Here is a 21,286-nt window from a genome sequence, read left to right as displayed (position 1 = left end):
CGGTCTTCTGTGTCGCTCGCGCTGGGAGTTGGAGACTGGAGCTGTTCCTATTCGGCCATCTTGCTCCGCCCCCAAAAAGAATCAATTTCTTTGCCTTCTTCCATTTCTAGAGGCCATCTACATTCCTTGGCATGTGGTACTTTCCTTGAACTTCAAGGTCAACAATGTTGCATTTTTCTGATAATTACTTCATAGCCACCTCTCTCTTCCACTCTCCTTTTAAGAACCCTGTTATTATACTGGACACACCCAAATAATCCAGGATAATCTCACCATGCCATGGTCCCTAACTTAATCTTGTATGCAAAGGCCCTTTTGCCATGTCATGTAACATAGTCACACACTTCAAGTATAAGAATGTAGGTGCTTTTAGGGAGTCATTGTTCTCTCCACCAAAGCAAAGCAATCACATGGACACATAATCACAATACATTATACTTAATGCTATAGCAGCACTTGGCTGCAGAATATTGTGATGGTACCACACAGGCTGACTTCATGCAGTTCAAGGTGCAGGAGCAGGAAAAACCTGCCAGAGGAGATCATGGACAGAGAGCTGATGACAGGATGAATAGGAACTAGCCATTTGAAAAGGTGCAAAGACTGGCTTTCAATAGCAGGCAGCCCAAGCAGAGAGCAAACCTCTGTTAAAATCCTACCATCCTGCCTCCTACATTACTCTTGCAATTATGTCCTTGTCATGGTCCAGCCTCTGAGAAAGGATCTGGCATCTATTGCAGGGTCATGGGTATGGCATCATAACTTCATGCATCGTACCCAACATCCAGTGACCACAGCAATACTTCACCTGTCTACATATGATCTTGCCACTGCCTGCTTTAATCTATTGACCTCAACTATTCTTAGGATGCAATTCATTTTTTATATAATTAGCAGACCTCCCAAGATTTGGACACTTGGCCATCTTTTCCATCCTCATTCCATGGTGATGCTCCTCGCTTTATCTAAAATAACATATGAGATTCATGTGGCATCCTGTGCTGTCAGTTGGACAGATATTGTTATGTCCACCTTTCAGAGAAATTCGAGAGGTTGTGACTTACATTAAATTACATAGCTCATTGGCAACTGAACCCCACTGTTTTCCCGGCACACTGTGGGGAGGCCAGCCTGCTGTCAAATGTTCGATTTTGTTCCTGGAGATTTCAGGATGGATTTGGGACAAACTACCTCCTTGTTTTCTGCAAATTCATTTTCCCTTTAGCCATATAACACTGGATTTGGGGTATTTTGGGGACATGGTAGTGAGTCATGACAAGTTTAATTCCTTTTACTTCACATGTTCAGTGGCCCATGTAATTACAAGGCACAGGGATTTCCTCTCTGCTGTTAAGAGAATTATCAAGTTAAGAATGTCTTGATCTTAATTAGTTTTTACTAGGCCTTTCTGATGCCCAAATAATATATGTGGCTAAATGGTAAAGAATAAGGATGAGGCCCATTTTTTGTTTGTTTGTTTCTAAAACACTTTTCAAAGAACGTACAGTGGGAACCTACAAGGAAATCTTCGTCTCAAAAGTTTTTTATATAAAAGTTTAATATAAGGCACTTTTCCTTATGGTAAAATTAAGAGTTTAGATAAGGGATACATTTTTAAATAATAAAAAAAGTAAAAAGACGCTTCTTTTGCATCTTTGGATTGTGTTGTGTTCAATTCCATATTATTTTATTTTCCTTGCTATGCAAACTCTAGACATCTTAAAAATTAGCTATTGGTAATCTTATCAATTATCCTGTAAGTCTGCCACGTAATTGGATAGCTTTTTTGTTTTTTGTTATGTTACATCTTCTTACCCCTAACATGTACACTCTCATTCTCTGTATTTATTCATAGAGTTCTCATCTCTCAACTTCTGTCTCTATTTCTGATATCTTCCATCTGAAGCATGTATCAGAAGTTCTCTCTGTGATTGGTGGAATAAATTAAAACTGTGTGATTATTTCCTACTATATTCAGCAGCTCAGATCAAAAGCTTAGATTTACAACTTTCTAACTGTGTGAACATTATCAAATATCTGATTGGGTTAAGTTTCTAATTTTATATGTATATTTATATGCGTGTGTGTATATATATGTATATTTGTATATGTGTGTATATGTAGAAATGTAGAGATCTGTGTGTGTATTTACATAACTAAAATTAGTGCATTAATAATAGATCTGCATGGTTTTCAAAGGATGATGTCAATTAATGTTTATAAAATTCTTAGTAGTGTGTTTGACACAGTGAATAATGGCTAAATGATGGCTGTCTTTCTTGTTACTGTTGTTATTACAACCAGCATGGTGACTGCATATGAGAAGATACAGAGCAGACTATGAGGACCAGAAAGAGAAGGATGCCTTCTTGTATTATTACTAGGCATTAGGTTGCTTTCTGCAAGGTGGCGGCTATAAAGTATTCTGGGATGGCACTATCTGAACGCTGAGAGCAAAGGGCCCCTCTCCAGAGGGCACATCTGGAATTGGGTTATATTCCTCACAACTGGAGAGAGGGAAGGCCAATTTGATGTGAGGGCCCAGGCATTTGGAGCAAGGTAACTGGACTGCAGGGGCTTTTGTAGAAGAAGACGTACAAAGCAGAGGGTAGTGAGTCTCCTTACACAAAGTATTCACCTCTCTGTATTATGGTTGCCAGTTTCACAGATGTGAACTATGAATTCAAATTTAATTTCCTGTAAAAGGTACAGTGAAAATAAATAGCAAAAGAAGAAAAAATGTTAACCTCAGCTTAGCCTCTGCTAAGGGCCAGGCAACAGTTCTGAAACCACCATCCACTGGATCTTGGTGATCCCACCTTGATGGGGTAGACATTATTCCCCTTGTCTTCTTATCAGTAAGAAAAAAAAGGCTCCTGAAAGGTGAGACACCTTGTCCAACTCAGGGATCTGGTGAGAGGGTAACTGGCTCCACCTTTGTCCCGATTTCAAGTTCTTTCTTCCTCCACCCCCAATCCCCTCTTAGCCAGAGTCAGTGCTGCAGATGTGTGAGCGAGGCAGGTAGAAGTACATGTGGCTCTGGGCCTGACATCTTGCTGTGTGTGGCATTGCCAGGGAAATGCTCAGCTACAGGACCCCTTGACCTGTCTGCTTCCATGAATGTACAGAAGCGTAAATTCTGCTCTCTGACTGTGAAACATTTTGTTCCCACATGGAGGTTGTGTGAGAGTAGGGCATTGTGGATACACCCCATATTGTTGTAACCTATTTTCTGCTGTTCTTGCTGAGATCTGAGGATTTTTATTTAAAGTTCTGCCTTTCTGGGTTGACCTTAGGAGCTATAGATTTCATTTTCCTGGAGGGACTTAGAGGAACAGAGGTCCCCAAATGGTTCTCCCTGGCTCACTGCAGAGCAAAGCAGACAAAAAGGTTTTTACAAGTCCTGGGCAGTCAGCATTCGTCTGTTTTCCAAGAACGATGTTTTTTTCAGGTAAAACAGGAAATGCTTTTCACACATTAAATGTAGAGGTGTGCTACAGGTGTGGACTGCTTAAGAAAGAAAGAAAGTCATGAGACAAAAGCACCCAAACCTCCTCAGCAAGGCTCTGAAATATGCAGAAAAGCAGTTCCTCTCTAGTATTGAAGCCCTCGCGTAAGTGAAAAATTATATCAGAACTTAACTATTACATTTTTTAGTCTAAAGGAGCTATGCCTTTTGTTTTGTTTTGTTTTGGTTTGGTTTTGCTTTTGTATTGTTTAAGTGAATTGAGTTTTAGAACTCAGCCAAGATGGTTTGGTACAATATCATAATTAGGGAATACAGATTGGTTCTTGACAGGAGAGATTAGAGACTATTTCATAAAAGGGGATATTTAAGCTAAGGCTTGATATAGGGCAGTGTTTTGACAGGTGTAAAGGCATAAGAAATCATCTGAATAAAGATGAATGCGATAAAAATGCATGAGTGTAGGCTAAGTAGCACTGCAAAGCAAAGTACTCTCAGAGCCTGAAACGTGTAGAGGTTGGAATCAACTCTCTCTCATTAACCAGACAATACTAAGCAGATGATGCCTGTTCTCAGATCCAGATTTTCTCCATGTGTTACATGGAGTAGGTTAAAGATGGAAATAATGTATGTTAGAAATTTCTAGGTTAAAAAGTACATAGTAAAGTTCCCTTGCTCTTTCCTTTATCTGACAAGCAAGCTTGACGTTTTGCTTTGACGAGTGGTTTGCAATCTATTTCCCAATGTGGAGATGGATGGATTTCTTCAGACATGAGTTTATAAATATGTCTGTTTTTTTTTCCATTTATTTATATTTCACATGAGTAAAACCAGGGGCATAAAATAGCTCTACAATTCCATTAAACTTAAAAATCTAGAAAATGTATCATAGTACTTAAATGTTGAGACAGAGAGTGAATATCAAATTCCTTTCTTCAAATACTGTAGTGAATGAGAAAAGGCAAAAACTATCCTGGGAGCCAGGCATTACAGCTCAGATTTTTCTCATCATTAGCTACGTAGTCCTCTGAAGTGAAGCCGGTTTTGTCTCTAAATCAGTGAACATGGCAGTTGAACTTTATTTTTTTAAATGGCAGTTCCTCTATGAGTCTGCTGGGGCTACCTTAACAAAATATCACAGACTGGGTGACTTCAATAACAGAAATGTGTTTTCTCACAGTTCTGAAAGCTACAAGCTCAAGATTAAGGCATTGGCATGCTTGATTTCTCCTGAGGCCTCTCTCCTTGGCTTGTAGATGCTGTCTTCGCCCTTGGTCTACATGTGGTCTTTTGTCTGTAGTTGTCTGAGGTCCTAATCTCCTCTTCTAGAAGGAAACCAGACCTATTGGACTAAGGCGCAACCTAATGACCTCATTTTAACTTAATTACATCTTTAAGGGCCCTGTCTGCAAATGTAGTTCATTCTGAGCATTAAGACTTCAACATATGAGTTTTAGGGGGACACAATTCATTTAATAATACTTCCTTTGAGGCTTTCACACCATTAGACCCAAGTAAGAAGAAATGCATCTTTGAAGAAGTGTTTTGTTGTGCTCTATCAGAAGGTAATCTTGGAAATACGTGGTCCTTTACAGTTGTCTGCCTTTGAGTTGACCAGGGAGATGCTCATTTATTTAACTGCATGAAAACACTTCAGAAAAATGTTGACAGGGATTTAAAGCTTTGCTATTGTGTATTAATGATCTTGTTATATATCCTTCTATCATAAAGCTACAGAGTAAGCTTGATTAAAAATTAAAGTAACCCCCTGTGGAAATGTCAGTAGGAATCATATTGAATTACCTAAAGTCACATAATTTCTTAAAAAGCCTCCCAATTCTTGAGCACAAACTTTAAATTTTACACACACACACACACACATTCATGTATATATTTATATGTATGTATATGCACACAGAAAATGCTACCATTATTCACAGAAAAGCTTAAAATTTCAGAAATAGAAAATTAGAAACACAGTGCAGTACTTTTTCAGGTTAAAATTTTAACATTTATTTTTACCAAGCATCTGCTGTGTGAAGAATAGGTTGCCCCTACCAGCAGTTCCCAGTGTTCTCTAAAATGTGACTTTGATGGGTCACTTCTTGAGAAAAAGATGAGAAAATATGTTTACTATTTCTCTAATGTTCAGTGTGCAAACTTTTAGCTTGAGTTTCATGTGTGCCCAGAGCTGCCTGCAAACTGCTGTCAGCCTCACCTACCATTATCCCCAAAGCCTACAAATCCATCTCTCTTCAGAAAATACTTTGGACTTCCTCCCAAGAGGACATCTCCTTACTTGAAAAAGGTACTTCATTCTGTCATCCACATCTTGGCCATCTCTGACTCAATTTCATCTCAGTTTCTCTCCAAACCCTTCCACTAACCACCTGGATTAAAATGACCAGATGTTACAATTTGTATCTATAGCAAACATTTTTATGGTTAATTTTTTGATGCATAATGATTGTGCATATTTCTGGGGCATGTGATATTTAGATACATAACTACAATGTGTAATGATCAAATCAGGGTAACTAGAATATCCATTGCCTCAAACATTGTTCAATTTCTGTGTGGGGAACATTCCAAATCTTTCTTCCTGCTATTTTGAAATATACAGTAAATTATTGCTAACTATAGTCATCCTAATGTGCTATCAAATACTAGACCTTATTCTTTCTATTTAACTGTATTTTTGTGCCCATTAAACAACCTTTCTTCATTATTTACCCCTACTCCTTCCCAGCCCCTGCAAACCACCATTCTGCTATCTCCATGAGATCAACTTTTTTGGCTCCCACAAGCGCATGAGATAGCTGTTTTTCTGTGCCCCTTATTTCACTTAACATAAGGTCCTCCAGTTCCATCCATGTTGCTGCAAATGAAAGGATTTCACTCATTTGTATGGCTTAGTAATATTTCATTGTATATTATATAAATTCCATTATATATGTGCATGTGTGTATGTGTGTATATATACACATATATATATGAAATATATTTACATACCACATTTTCTTTATCCGCTCATGCATTGATGGACATTGACCCCCCCCCATTTTGGCTATTGTGAATAGTGATACAACAAACATGAGAGTACAGATTTTTTTTTTTTCAATATACTTATTTCCTTTCTTTTAGACATATACCCAGCAGTGGAATTGCTGGATCATATGATGTTCTACTTTTTATTTTTTGAGAATCCTCCGTACTGTTTTCCATAGTGGTTGTACTAATTTACTTTCCCACCAAAAATTGTATGAGGGTTCTTCTTTGTCTGCATCTTCCCTGGCATATGTTATTTTCCTCATTTTGATAATAGCCATGTCAACTGGGGTGAGATGGTATCTCATTGCGGTTTTGATTTGCATTTCTCTGGTGATTAGTGATGTTGAACATTTTAAAAATATAACTGTTGGCCATTTGTATGTCTTCTTTTAAGAATGTCTATTCAGATCTTTGCCCGTTTTTAAATTGGGTTTGTTATTTTGTTGTTGTTGTTGTTATTGTTGTTGTTGAGTTGTTCAAGTTTCTTACATATTCTGGTTCTCAATCCCTTGTTAGATAGTTGGCAAATATTTTCTCGTTCTGTAGGTTGTGTCTTCATTCTCTTGGTGTGCAGAAGTTTGTCAGCTTAATGTAATCCCATTTATCTATATTTGCTTTTCTTGCTTACACTTTTGAGGTCTTAACCCCAAAATTCTTGCTGAGACCAATGTCCTGAGACAATTCTTTAATGTTTTCTTCCAGTAGTTTTAAAGTTTCAGGTCTTAATGTCTTACATTTAAATCTTTAATACATTTTCAGTTGATTTTTTAATATAGTGAGAGATAGGGATCTATTATTGTTTTGCATATGGATATCCAGTCTTCCTAGCACCGTTTATTAAAGAAAGTATCCTTTTCCCGAAGTGTGTTCTTGTTGCCTTTGTCAAAAATGAGTTTGTGAACAAAAATGTGTGGATTCATTTCCGGGCTCTCTATTCTGTTCCACTGGTCTGTGTGTCTGTTTTAATGCTGGTATTATGCAGTGTTAGTTACTATGGCTTTGTAGTATATTTTGAAGTCAGTCAGTGTGATGCTTCTAGCTTGTTCTTCATAGCAAGCATTTTTAGAGTTACTTCTAAAGGATGATCATCTTCCTTGGCCAGTGACATCAAATAAATTACTATTAAGTGTTTTTCAGTGCTGAGCTGTTTTCTATATAATCCAACCTGATGGTCACATAAAGCTGTAAATATTTTAAGGAAGAAAATACCTTAAACTTCCTAGTAGATTTGGATATTAACACTGTCTTTTCATAGAGGTGAAATTAAAGGAGGAGTTTTTATTTGGTTTTCACACACATGTCCTGAGGCAATAACCTGAAATTTTAAAAGTGGTTTCAAATGTTAGATTTTCTATCCGCTGTACAACTGTACTATAAAATTAAAGGAAACAAAAAACAGGCATGGGCATACAATAGTTAGACGGTATTCCCAAGTGTGGTATTTTGAAGTTTTGCGTTTCGGTTTCCTCGTGACATTCATTTGAAACCTGGTTCATTGAGGTCTAGCTGCAAACCTTCCAGATCTTGTCTTCTTTGCAGCTCCAGGTTTCTCGGGCCTATGGTTCTCCAGGACCCTGCATTTTTTTTTTTTTCAGAGGCCTGTGTCAGGTTAGTTACACACACAAAAAAAGGCTTTTGGGTAAAGGGAAACTTCATGTACTGAGCAAGAAGCATGAATGTAAAAATATAGAACCCCTAGGGATAAGGAATTCAGTGGCTACCTATGCCATTCGAAAGGAGTGTGCCAAAATGTGCGCTGAGTAGTGCCTTTCCCAGCATTTTCTTTTTTTAGAAATTAAAAGTATGAGTCTGATGCCAAAGCTACAAACCATACATCCAATTTAAGTGAAGGACTTAAATGTACATTTGGGAGAGTTGAGGGAAAGCAGAAAGAGGATCTGTTTCTGAATCACCTCGCCTCTTTCTCTTCCTCCCTCCCACCCTCCACCCTGAAAACATGTCCACACAGTGGGATTGCTTGTTAAATTAGCACACTATGACTATGTAACTATATTTGTGAAATAGAGTCAAATTAAAATTGAAAGAAAATAACTGAAATACAAAAACTATGAAAAGAAAGTTGAATCCATCATCTAGTGCAAATGTTCTTCCAGCTCAAGCTACCTCTAAAATAGCCCTGGCCTGCCTGCAGCTCCACATCTCACAGTTTGCTTTATGAAGTATCAAAATATTCTCAAACTTTTGACTACGATAGGTTTCCGTGTTTTTAAACTTTTGCTCCAATAAGCAAGGTCTGTCTGTTTTCTTTTAACAATTTTATAAGAAACTGTTTCCTTTTCTCCTCTCCATTCATTCACTCATGTCCACCCTTCCTCGCTTACTAATTATTCATAGTCCAGCCCCTAAGAAGAAGAAAGCCGCAGTGTTTGCCGTATTTAGTGTGTGTGTGTGTGTGTGTGTGTGTGTGTGTGTGTGTATGTTTGTGTGTGGGGGGGGTGGTTGGGACGAGGTAGGGAGACAGGGATCCTAAACTAGTGCTTTTCAAATGATAATAAATTTCCACTTTTTAAATAAAGTATGCTTTTTTCCTCAAGATTTTTTTAAAGCAGTAATTCCCTTCCCAATTCCTGTAGCAAATGACCATCCAACTTCTTGAACACTTTCAGTAACAGGGAACACATTACTTTGTGGTAGAGTTAATTCTTTCACAGGATAGCTAAGAATATTGATTCGTTGTCCTTTTTGATTTATTTTATTCATATATTAATCATGTATTTATCGAGCACCTGCTATATGACAGGCTCTGTTCTAGGCACCTGGAATCTAGCAGTGACCACAGGGACAGCAACCACTGTCCTTATTTATGTTCCATCTTGGCGTCACTCCACTCATTTGTCCTAATTCTGTCTTCTGAGGCAAAACTAAATAATTCCACTCCCTATTTTTGTGACAGCCCCACAAATTGTTGAAAATGACATTTCATCATATTCAGATTAAACATTTTCTTACACGGTTTTCCCCAGGCCCACCCTATCTGTTACTCGTGCCCCTTCATTGTGTGTTTGCATCAGGGGTGGTCTGAGAACACTGGGATGCCCACCTAGAGCAGAGCTGAGTGGTACCTGGGCAGCGTGAGAGGCCAGACCACAGGGGCTTTAACATTCACGCCATCATTTCCTTTTGTGTTGCTCTTGCACACATCACATAGTGACTCTCTGACTCCATTTGCTTATCTTTTTTTTTTTTTTTTCCCAAGATGGAGTCTCATTCTGTCACCCAGGCTGGAGTGCAGTGGCGTGATCTGGCCTTACTGCAACCTCTGCCTCCCAGGTTCAATTGATTCTCCTGCCTCAGCCTCCAGAGTAGCTGGGACTACAGGCACGTGCCACCACACCCGGCTAATTTTTGTATTTTTAGTAGAGATGGAGTTTCACCATGTAGGCCAAGCTGGTGTTGAACTCCTGACCTCAGGTGATCTGCCAGCCTCTGCCTCCCAAAGTCCTGGGATTACAGGTATGAGCCACCATACCCGGCCTCATTTTCATATCTTAAAGTGAGGATAATAATGCTACCTAACTCAAAAAGTCAGTTTGCATATTAAATGAGTTAGTATTTTTAAAAAGAGCACTTGGAGTCATTTCTGGCCCAAAGTGTATGCTCAGGAAATGATAGCTATTATTCTTACTATTGTTATCATTAGTATTGGATATTACCTTTCTGTTTATACAGCCTCATTGTTTTAGGACTCACATCATGCTGTTGGTTTACTGATGATGTGGACAATTGACAGCAACCTGCTTTGGCTGTAAATTCCTCTCAACTCCTAGCAAAATGCTTGGGAGAAAATAGATTTACAATAAACGTCTCCTAAAGGAGCAAGTTAAATATCTTGGCATTTGAAAACATGCTTAAACAAAACATAGACAGGATTTCTTCTCCTGTTTTCCAGTGTAAAATGATGTATTTCTGTGGCTGTGTTGTAGAATTCTAGAGACATATGTGTCATTAAGATTCATTAAGGGTGATGTTATGAACTGCCTTTCTAAAATTTTAAGCCTTAATAAATAAAAATGGTGAAGAGGCATCACTTCCTGGTGATAAAATATGCAGAAACTTTGGGTTTTAGAGATGCATATAACTGGTTGCAACTGAATTCAAGAGCAAATGCTACAGTGTCCTTCATGAAATGTTCACACTGATTTCCAGGAGTATTTTTTTCTTTCTTTCTGTTCGTAACCTCTGGTTGAAATGTTTTTCCTGTCTGGTTAAAAGTGTAGATGTCTACTTGGATTCATAGGTATCATATCTCTGAATGGCGCCTCTTTTCTTCTCCTTCCCTTGCTGCTCGGGAGATTCTGTAGGGAGGATTATTAATAAAAAAAAAAAAAAAAAAAAAAAAAAAAAAAAAAACTTTTATCACTCCCATCTCCTCCCAGAAGCAGCTAGAAGACAAATGTCTGGAAAACAAACTCAGAAGGGGACAGAGCTCAGATGTTTGCACCTTTCCTTAAATGGAAGTAGCTTTAAAGTGTTTATCACTATCATTTCCAACTATCTATCCATTAGGTGGAGGTCTCTAAGTAGTTCTAGATATGAACAGACAAGATGAGTGATATACTTGCTCCAAAATGTTACTTCTTAAATGCATGAGCCTCAGTTCTGGGTGATGAATAGATCAGTCCTTGTCATGTGCAGTTATTTTCTAAATTCACCCACTGCTTATTTTTTAAACATAAAACATTTAAAGAAATGCTTCCTGGCTCTAAAGCAAATGTATGAAAAAAATCCAGAAAATATATTTTTTCAGACAAAGTTCCCAGTTTACTGCTCTACTGTTTATCTGAAGAAATTGATAAAACGGCACATCTGGTGTAATTCTTGTTTTCCTGGTTAATGCAATATCCTGATGCAATATAACTTTTGCTGAAAGGCTTTTGATTCTGAATTTTATTTAGTAAAAATGCACTTTAATTTCAACGGATGTCTTTGGTTCTTTAACATCTACTTTTCATCATGCTAATTCTATATTTCAGACAATGTAATGATAGCTGAAGAACAAATTAATATGGTCTGCTATAGGTTTAACTGACTGTGGAAAATTCTGTGAATGAATCAAATAGCAGTTTTCTTTAGATTCTTTAAATTCAGGGAATCCCATTCCTAGTTTCCGAAAGGAGAAGTGAATCATTCTTCATAGTGACTTAGCTGAATATGTTAAATATGTGTATTAAATTTAACATAATACTGTATCTACAGTTAAAAATGAATCGTATTTAGATAACAAACTGAAATATCTCACATTTCCCTCTTTAGATGACAATAGCCATTAAGAACTTACATAAAATGCTCTTTGCTTCATAATCTGGGAAATATTTACTCTCTCAGCTGGCAGTGTATTCCTTTCTAATGTTTATGTTAATAGAAGGACAAATAAAGTTCCTGAAAGTACCATAAGTATGTCTTTTAGTGTTTGGTGTCATTGACATATCAACAAGGAGTCTGAAGATGAGTAACACACCCACCTCTGTCAGTGCCACAGATGATAACATTGATGGTGATGAATAGATGGCACTTGAGCAACACGCGAGCACCCCAGACAGAGCACACAGCTTCTTTGCCAGTGTGCTTGTGTTCTGGGAAGGAGCAAATGAAACCATTCACAAATCGGGAATCCCTGGCACAGCATAGAATCAGGAAAGCTTTTTCTAGATGGGATTGTAATGATGGATTGACTTGGATCCTAAACATTGTCACCAAAAGATACATGCTTTTCTTACTGAAATAGGCACAAGAATTTTGCTAATTGTTGTATTTTGCAATTACATAATTGATATTTAGGATTTAATTTTGAAAATATGTAATGACAACTTAATAAATTAGTAGGCCAAAGCACACGATGTTTTATCATACAAGTATTCATCTTTGTAAGTGATGAATAAATAAGGTGGAACAATAGATCTGATATTTTGGCCATTTTATTGTCCGTTTCTGGATTATGTGGGTCATGAGAGCTACAGTGTGTTTCTAATATGTTGGAACTTTGCAAGGAGAAAATTTCATTGGAAAATAGTGTTGGAAAGAGTGCTTCTCTGAGTTCTAAAGATTTCCTTCCTTCTGTAGTTTATATACACTAGATACTCAAAAAGCTAGTGAGAGTTCAACCCTGGGCTAGGAATCCTGAGATACTCCTGTTAGGTCTGCTCCTTGGAGATAAGGGTCAAGTATTAAGCAGGATTCTTACAATCTCCCTTCCTTTTAGTGATCTCTTCAAACATTTTCCCCAGAAAAGTCTTTGCCCCCAGTCATTCTCTTAGCATACCTTACCTAGAGGAAATGTTTTAGCTACAATAGTTTTTGGGGGAAAAGCTTAAAATTATTGGTGTTTCCGTTTCAAAACCCACACTTATCTTTAGCTCAGGCATGCTTTTCTCCAACTCTTAAATACAATACAAAAAGTGCGTTTTACCTCAAAAGCCATTTAGGACTTATATGTAGATACTTTAAAAAACAAAACAGAAAGTGAATTCGGTTCAATAAATACTAGTTGAGCCCCTGTTCTGTGGCAATCACAGTGATAGGTTATTTTGAGTGATATGCAAATTATCAAGGGATTTATCATTTATTTGCAGAGCAGAAAGACACGCAAACTCACTAATTTAACACATGGCTAATTGATATAAAGCCATATTATAGTTTCTTTCCTCTCCTCAATAAACAGCAAACTCTTTGAGGGCAAGAGCTGTTTGGAGTTTTCTTTGTTTATTTGTTTTTTTTATTAGTTTGTTTTTGAGACGGAGTTTTGCTCCTGTTGCCCAGGCTGGAGTATAATGGCACACTCAGCTCACCACAATCTCTGCCTCCCGGGTTCAAGCAATTCTCATGTCTCAGCCTCCAGAGTAGCTGGGATTACAGGTGCGTGCCACCACGCCCAGCTAATTTTGTATTTTTAGTAGAGACAGGGTTTCTCCATGTTGGTCAGGCTGGTCTCGAACTCCTGAACTCAGGTGATCTGTCCACCTCAGCCTCCCAAAGTGCTGGGATTACAGGTGTGAGCCACTGTGCCTGGCCTGTTTGTTTTTAATGCAAGATACTATCTCTAGTGCCTGCAGACATAGGATTCTGATAGGCAGAGAAGTGGTGGAGAGATACTCTAGCCTGTGGGAGCAGTGTTAAAATTTAACACACATAATAGTACATTGGAATGGGACCCTGAGTTGGGTAAATCACTCTGAAGTAACTGGAACCAGGTTCCTAAGGGAAAGCGTTCTGGAGGTAGCATTGGGTCAATCCATGAAGGAAATTGAGTGTAATCTTAAGGGATAAACAGAGATAGCAAATTTTCCCATGCCTTTAATTTTATCTATCATTTTCTTTAGTGTCCCTATCCCACCTTTATTTTCTCCGTCCTTTGGATAAGTTCCTGGACATGGTTTATTTTTGTGGTTGGATTATATGATAATGTATATCTTTTAGCAAATTATTCAAATACTATTTTGGGCTCCTGGGAGTGCCAAAATCTAATTAGATCTGCCACATTTTTTTTTTTCTGCAAAAATGTATATTACAAAGGTTGTTTTTACCACATAAAAATGTGTGATTTTCCATAGCTAATAGAAGAGAACCTACGTTTAAGAACCTACACTGATAACCAATTAGTACTGAGAAACATAGTTTATATGATGTATATACATTCATGTGTTTACTACGGAAAAACATATGTCATAGTGTACATTTCTCCGTTGAAATCATAGTTTAAAATATATACACCATTTGATTGATTATCCTGATTCTTCTTTTGCCAGTCTTCCCATTGCATGAAAACCATTTATGACAGTGTTTGATTTAATTGAACCCACTTCTAAGAGAATGAGTGTTTTAATTAAAAATGTTGGGTATTTTCCCCCTGAATCTGAAGGCGGTTGGACTGATTTGCATTTCTTTCAGTTCGGAGTGTTGAGGGTAATCTATTATGAAACATCTTTTTTCTTGATATGTATGCACATTAGTTTTCATTATTTCTATTTTAATTAATATCACAGATCATAGTTAGCACAGAGTTTTGTGCAAGGGGTATCCTCAAAACATTTTTAGTAACATTATCAGGCACACTAAATAGAAAATAAAAGACAAAACTGGAGGAAAAGGGGAATTAAGATAGGCAAAGAAGAGATTCTAAGTTTTGTATTTTCTTAAGCAGAGTAGGTATTCTGAACACAAATGTTTTAGAAGAGAATAAAGAGCTCTAATAATTTTATGAGTTAAGAAGCATTTTGCATTTTTGCATGGCTAGCTAAAATATAGGTGTAGGACTTTAGATATTTATTTATTTTTCTATTATTCATTGGGAACCTGTATTGTAAGAATTTGGGATACATCAGTATTTAAAACAAAAATACTTGTTCTTGTAGGCCTTATATTTAACATTTACCAGAAAAATATCATGCAAACCTTCTTATTCTATAAGTTTATTAAAAAATGAGCATGTATATTAATACATGTTTGTCTCACACATGTAATATTTTCACACTTTTATATCTGAAGCTATCATATGCATTTAGGATAAGGTTTCATTTTTTATCATGGTAACTATATTTCAGATTGTCTTTACATTTTCAAACTCCTTTGGCTAATTTCATGTTAGATTTCAATAGATCATCATTTGTTTTGTTATTAGTGTCTGTACTTGCTTTTAACCACAAAATCCATGTAAGAGAAAAGTCTCATCTTTGTTATTTGTTTAGTGTTTATTTTTGCTTATTTTATTAGTATCATGTCTAATCCTTATTATCTCTATGGGATTTCCCCACCTAAACTATTCTAACTTTACTTAAACTAGATAATATAACTTATAAATCTACTTAACCCAGAACGCATAAATTGCTACATACTCACCTATGATACCATAAAATTACCATAAAATTGTCCAAAGGAAGAATTTGACCTCATCTGAGCTTTCAAGAAAGTGCTCTTGAGGAAATGGACGTGCTGATAGAACCAGAGTGGGGAGGAGGAAAAGGAGGCAGCTATGCAAAGGTATGTGCCTGTGGGTGCATACCTATACAGATGTGCAAAGGGGCATTCTAATGCCAGGTGGCCATATTTGAGATAGATAAGGTTAAGGGAACAGGATAGATATGGGAAATTATGGAATATTTGTAGGTAACCGACAGTGAATCAGGTGAGGCTACTTGCAGGGGATGGGTAAGGGCTATAGTGAGCAGAGCCATCAGATAAGATAGGGCCTTACTGCAGTAAGGTGCTTACGTAACTCAGTGGACAGTGAAGAGTCACTGCATATTTCCAGATCTGAGGGATTTGAACAGGAAAACTGCAGGTGGGAAGACCACCTAAGAGAGGTAATGAGGGGCTGGCAGTAAAAATAGAAAAAGAGTGAGAGACACTGTGAAGATACTTCAAAAGGAATTGAGCAACTCATTGGTTTTAAACGTATGGTACTGAACTAGCAATTTTGGTAAGGTTTAAATGGGGCAGAGATGTATTGGAAATGTAGCCAATGGAAAAGTGGGATGGATCCGAGAAGAGGTTTTTCAAGATCTTTGATCCTTTCTAACCTTTGTGTTGCTGCTTTGTAATCACAAATTCAGCTCTGGCTAGCAGGATTTGGGTTTAGACACAGTGGTGGTTAATCTTCAAAATACAAGTTGGTTTTGGTTTTTTAAACAGATTGATTTGCATTTTATTTTTAGTGTTGAAGACATTTTAGTTCAATTATTCCACTTGTAGAGGCTGCATCAGGTAGCAGTTAAGTGGGCAGGGTCCAGAGCCGAGTGATCAGATTCCAGCTGTTGACTTACTGGTTATGTGCCTTTTGTCATATTATTACTATCAATTGCTCTGTATCTCCATTTCTTCATCCTCTAAGTGGGCTTCTATTAAGTAAGGTAATGGTGAGGATCCAAGAGTTAAAAATAGAATGTGCTTCTAACAATGCCTGGCACCTGAGAAGAATAAAATCAATGGCGTTATGATTTCTAAAAAGGAAAAACATCGAACATTATGCAACCAGATGAATCAAAATCAATTTGGTTGTATTTTCTTGAAGTTAAAGGAGAAAAACATAATTTTACATTTTATTTGTGCTCCCTCATCCAAAATGAGGCATAATCCCAAAGGGGTCTGTTTGTGTAAGCGTGAGGGTGCGTGTGAGTGGGTGGGTAGGTGGCTTCTCACTGCCTCACCTGATCTAGTTAATTCAACTTCAGAAGACATAGTAGCTCAAATAGAAGATTGCTTAGGAATAAGTGATGTCAGAACATAAAGGTTTTACAGAAAAATCGTCAATCACTAATATTCTCAGTATTTTTTCTTGACAAGAGAATAATAAAAAATTCTCTTTTTCACAGTTTTTACTCTTTTTGCTTTTGTTCTCTTCTTTTCCATGCTACGTATTTTCAGGGAAGAGCATAAATAAAATACAGCAAAACTAAGAAAGAAGTCTTTAGTACTTAGCCCAGTTGCACACTGGTATTTTTTTCCGCTACTGCATATCTTAGAATTATGTGATTTGGGAAGTTATATGCTACAGAATAAGGAATATATGTAACACAATCCAATAATCACTTAGAAATTTATTTTTTAAATCCTACTCTTTCAAAAGCTTTCATATTCTAATGTGGCTAGTCACACTGATGTTGTGATGCTCTGCTGTTCATGCATTCTTTTCCAAAAGGATTTTTCCAGTCTTATACCATCTATAAAGCAAGTCTATGTACAATGGAGTCATGTCTCAAATGATCAGTTTTAAATGATGTGCATAGAAATAGATATTGAAATTCTTTGTAATTTCTTCAGGACTAATAAAGAGTTTAAGGATAGCTCTCAAAAAATTTTTTTTTGTCTTCACCTATTTGCAAGACCACAATTTTTCTATCGATTACAAGGTGCTAGGTTTCATTACTCAGTAACGTCCGACTGTTTTGACAGCCGGGTTGCATTAGCATGGCCTATTCAGCTGTTGCGGAGAGATGCCAGTTGCCATGGTGAAGATTATGATGTCCCACATCCAATCTATCCCTGAGATGGGGATGGCTTTTGCAAAACCACATGCAAATATTTGTTTTCAAAGGTACAACTGACTCTTTGTGAAGCACTGGATTACTAGAGTGGATGTCTTTTCAATGAATCATCAAACGAGGATCTATTACCGCATGATTTCCCTTTTTGTTTAAATAAACTTCCACTGCCCTCTATCTCAATCCCGTTGACAAAGAATCAGATTTCATATTGTATAATTTGACTGTCCTTTTTAGTTACACAAGTTAATGAGTTTATCTGTTTAACTTGTCTAATTTCTCTATTCGATTGCCTCAGAGCTGACCTCATATGCATGAGTTTGTTGTGTTTCCCCTAGCTCACAAGTAGAGTTTTCCATTTTCCTGTGGATAATGTCTAAGTAGCACAGATACTTCCGTGGAAATAACAATGACCCTTTGAACATCCAGGGGTGTTCTCTGAATTGGGGCTTTTCCTAAGAATATGTATCAAATGTTAGTATGAATGTTTTTAAAATATAGGTATTTTTTGTTTTGTTTGTTTTTAATTTCGGGAATACTTGTCAACTTAAGTAAAAGGAGAACTCCATTAAAAAACCTTTTAATAAAATTTCTGAGAGTCACCAGTTTGCAAACCTCTTATAACTGCCATCATGAGTGCTAATATTGGTTATATTAATTAGTTTATCGTTTAAACTAATAATTAAACTGACAGCTTAATTAGTTTAATAGTTTTCATTAACAATTTAAATATGCATATACTAGTTTTATAAAATGCCTGTTTCTGTGGCTTACTACTGCATTTCCTTTACCTTCTATAAATAGAATACTGCAGGTTTGATAAAGCACAGAAGAATCTGAGAGACAAAATAAAATGTGCTACTTGTATAAAATGTCCTCTTCTGAAAAAAGAAAGAGAAACAGAAAAGTAAAAGGAAACTTGGTGACACACTGTGAGGCTTATGATAACTATGTTTGCCTTTCAGATCCCCAGCTCAAGGGTATAGTGACCAGGTTATACTGCAGGCAAGGCTACTACTTGCAAATGCACCCCGATGGAGCTCTCGATGGAACCAAGGATGACAGCACTAATTCTAGTAAGTGACAACCTCAGGCCACCAGTTACACAGTTGGTAGAAGATACACTGCTACTTAAGTGACTTTTTAAGATTCATTTGCAAATTTTTGGTGATGTTGGTTCATCTTTATAAATGTTACACGCTAGAATGCCATTTACAATTTTATTTACACTATGTGGATGAAAATATTAATGGAGCAACCAAAGAAAACTGTAGTTTAAAGATGATTATGTTAAACAGTTGTCATACCCAGAAAAGTATTATTACTTTTAATCTTATTATTATAAAAGTTAAGTAAGTACACTAGTGTATTTAGGTAAAAATTAATTACATGTTTTCATTGGATGTATTATTTTATCAGGCTCTGAGGTTCTTAATGATGCCTGTGGAAACTCAAAATCTACAAGGAATAGTTTTGTTTTGTTTTGTTTTGTTTTGTTTTACATAGTAGAAATAGAATTTAAAATTATTTGCATTTAACAAAAAAAAGTATAGAAAAAGCATGAAGGTTGTGTACTTTGAAATTCATTGTGCAAAGTGTTTAACTACTTTATAGAATTGCATCTGTCATAATTTTTAGTTAAAAAGCTACACATCTTCTATTGTATTAATGTCTGTGTTCTTTTTCCTATTTCTTTATGTATAACGTTTCTCCGTCTGGTGCCTCTCCTTGCTCAACTGTCTGTGTTTTGCTCTCCCATTTTCTGTTTATATTGGCATTCGATTCATTTTTAATTTAGCATATTAGTTCCAAAATAAGCATACTTTTTACTGTTTGAGTTAGTGAAAAGCAAAACTGTTTTTATTAGAAATAGTTAATCATAAGAAACATTACTGGTGGATCAAAAGTAGATATGAATTTTTTAATTAATGTATCTCTTATTCTTCACATATAAACATCATTCCATGAAAAGAAGTGAGGATCTGAACAATACACATAATCAAATCAGAAGGCACTTCCTTTTTTATTTTTATTTTATTTTATATATTTTTATCAGCTCAATTTAAAATTCAGCACTTCCTTTTTTAAATTCTAGTGATCAAATTGCCAGTAACACTGATTCTGACAGTAGTTAGTGATACAGAATAGGTTATTTTTATGTGTGGTTTTGCCATGTAAAATATCACCATTTTTCCAGCCATTGTGTTCACTTTTTATATTTTGTGCATTGCTTCACTTTTTATTTTTTCTTCAATTCCTTTTTAATTTTTGTGTTTATCTACATTGTTCTCATCAATTCCTAACCTCTTTACTCTCTTTGTGTCTCATATCACCCTTTTTATTTTAAAATTTTTCCCTTTTATGTTTATTGGTTTACTTTTACTTTATTTCCTTTTTGATATAGGAAAAGAGAAGGTAAAACAATTCAACTACAAAAGAAAGGGGAGGCATTTAATGCCAAACATTATTTGTGCAGGTTTTGTTATTAGTTTGGACTTTCAAAGATAATTGGTACTTGACAATCTTTGACCAGCAAAAGATGTCAGTTTCTTGTGGTTCAGGCTAATACATGTATCTCTGCTCAGTTTTTTTTTCCCCTTTAACTCCTTTTGCTGACAAAAACCATTTGCTGACAACAACCATTTCCTTTCTCTTATGTGTTACTGTTGTGTAGGTCACAAAGTTTAGGGATTCATAATTTCTGATGTCTTCAGTGTTCTCAAATTTTGTTTGGCCTGGGAGGATTAGAACGTGATAACTGAATTCCCATAACTCTGCTCGCTAGATGAGCTATGACACTCTGAAAGATTCATCAGACTAAAGACTGATGCCGTCCATTTTATGACAAAAGTTTTCAAAACAGGACATACACCATAGCTTCATAAACATATTGCTTTATTGGACTACTTGAAAATAATTTCACTCAAAGGTTTTATGTGTTTTTTCTATAGCTTTTTTTCTTTGTGTAATTTTTGTAGTGCCAACCAAATTGGTTACCTCTAATGATAGGAATCAATATCATTTTGAGAAGTGTCTATTAGACATTGCCTTTTAAAAGTCATACTGCTTCAGAATTGAATAAGCACTTTCTAAATATGAAAGTGCAGATTTATTATGTGCACACATACAAGTCTGGTTATCTGAATAATTTTAAAGACTAAACTGGAAAGCTGAGATACTAAAAAACACTCCACCTTCTGTTCTGTAAATGTATGGGGATTTTTTTCCTTCTGTATCTGCAGTAGAAGGAGCAAAAACTCAGAACGAATCTTGAAATTTGTTCTGACACTCTAAATGCTAGTGAGACACAGTCCTGAGAAGGAAGATGAAACAGGATCTCCTTTGTAAAAACAAATCAGAAGAAAATCATGCTCACACTCAAGGGGCTCAAATTCCTATGCAAAGTTCTGGTTCACAGCTTTTCTGAGATATTATATTGCATTTCAAGTGCACTGTAGGCCAGTTAGTTTAGTTTTGTTACTATTTCAACATTTGCAAAGAAATAAAGAAAAACAGTGGGTAAAATCAGTGTTCCCTCCTCAAAATGTTCTACAAATTACATGACTATAAAATTTAATACAATTGGCAGAATCTTAGCAGATTTATAAAAGTAATGGAAATTACTAATTAACTTTATTTTTATGTCCTCTGACCTATGTAAATTGCAAAACGGTGTTTCTTAGGATGAATTTAAAGACATTTTCTTTTCTCTGGTTCATTTCAGTAGTCTCATGAATCTTATGAAAGATGTAAGCACTGAAAAATTCTTTAAAAA

General features: G+C 36.2%; 1 protein-coding gene across 6 annotated transcripts in view; it reads left to right on the top strand.

Annotated features, from left to right (window-relative positions):
- FGF14 (fibroblast growth factor 14) overlaps positions 1-21,286 on the top strand; it is a 665,893-nt gene that overhangs the window by 493,677 nt on the left and 150,930 nt on the right. For all 6 annotated transcript variants that reach the window (XM_003914048.5, XM_017951401.3, XM_031655725.1 and 3 more), the window contains one exon: positions 18,477-18,587. In XM_003914048.5, the coding sequence (XP_003914097.2) occupies positions 18,477-18,587 (111 nt within the window). The remainder of the gene's footprint in view (positions 1-18,476; positions 18,588-21,286) is intronic.

Source organism: Papio anubis, chromosome 15 (assembly GCF_008728515.1).
Source record: "Papio anubis isolate 15944 chromosome 15, Panubis1.0, whole genome shotgun sequence".
Taxonomy (NCBI): Eukaryota; Metazoa; Chordata; class Mammalia; order Primates; family Cercopithecidae; genus Papio; species Papio anubis.
Note: the sequence above shows the minus strand (reverse complement) of the source record. Positions and strands in the feature narration are given on the sequence as shown.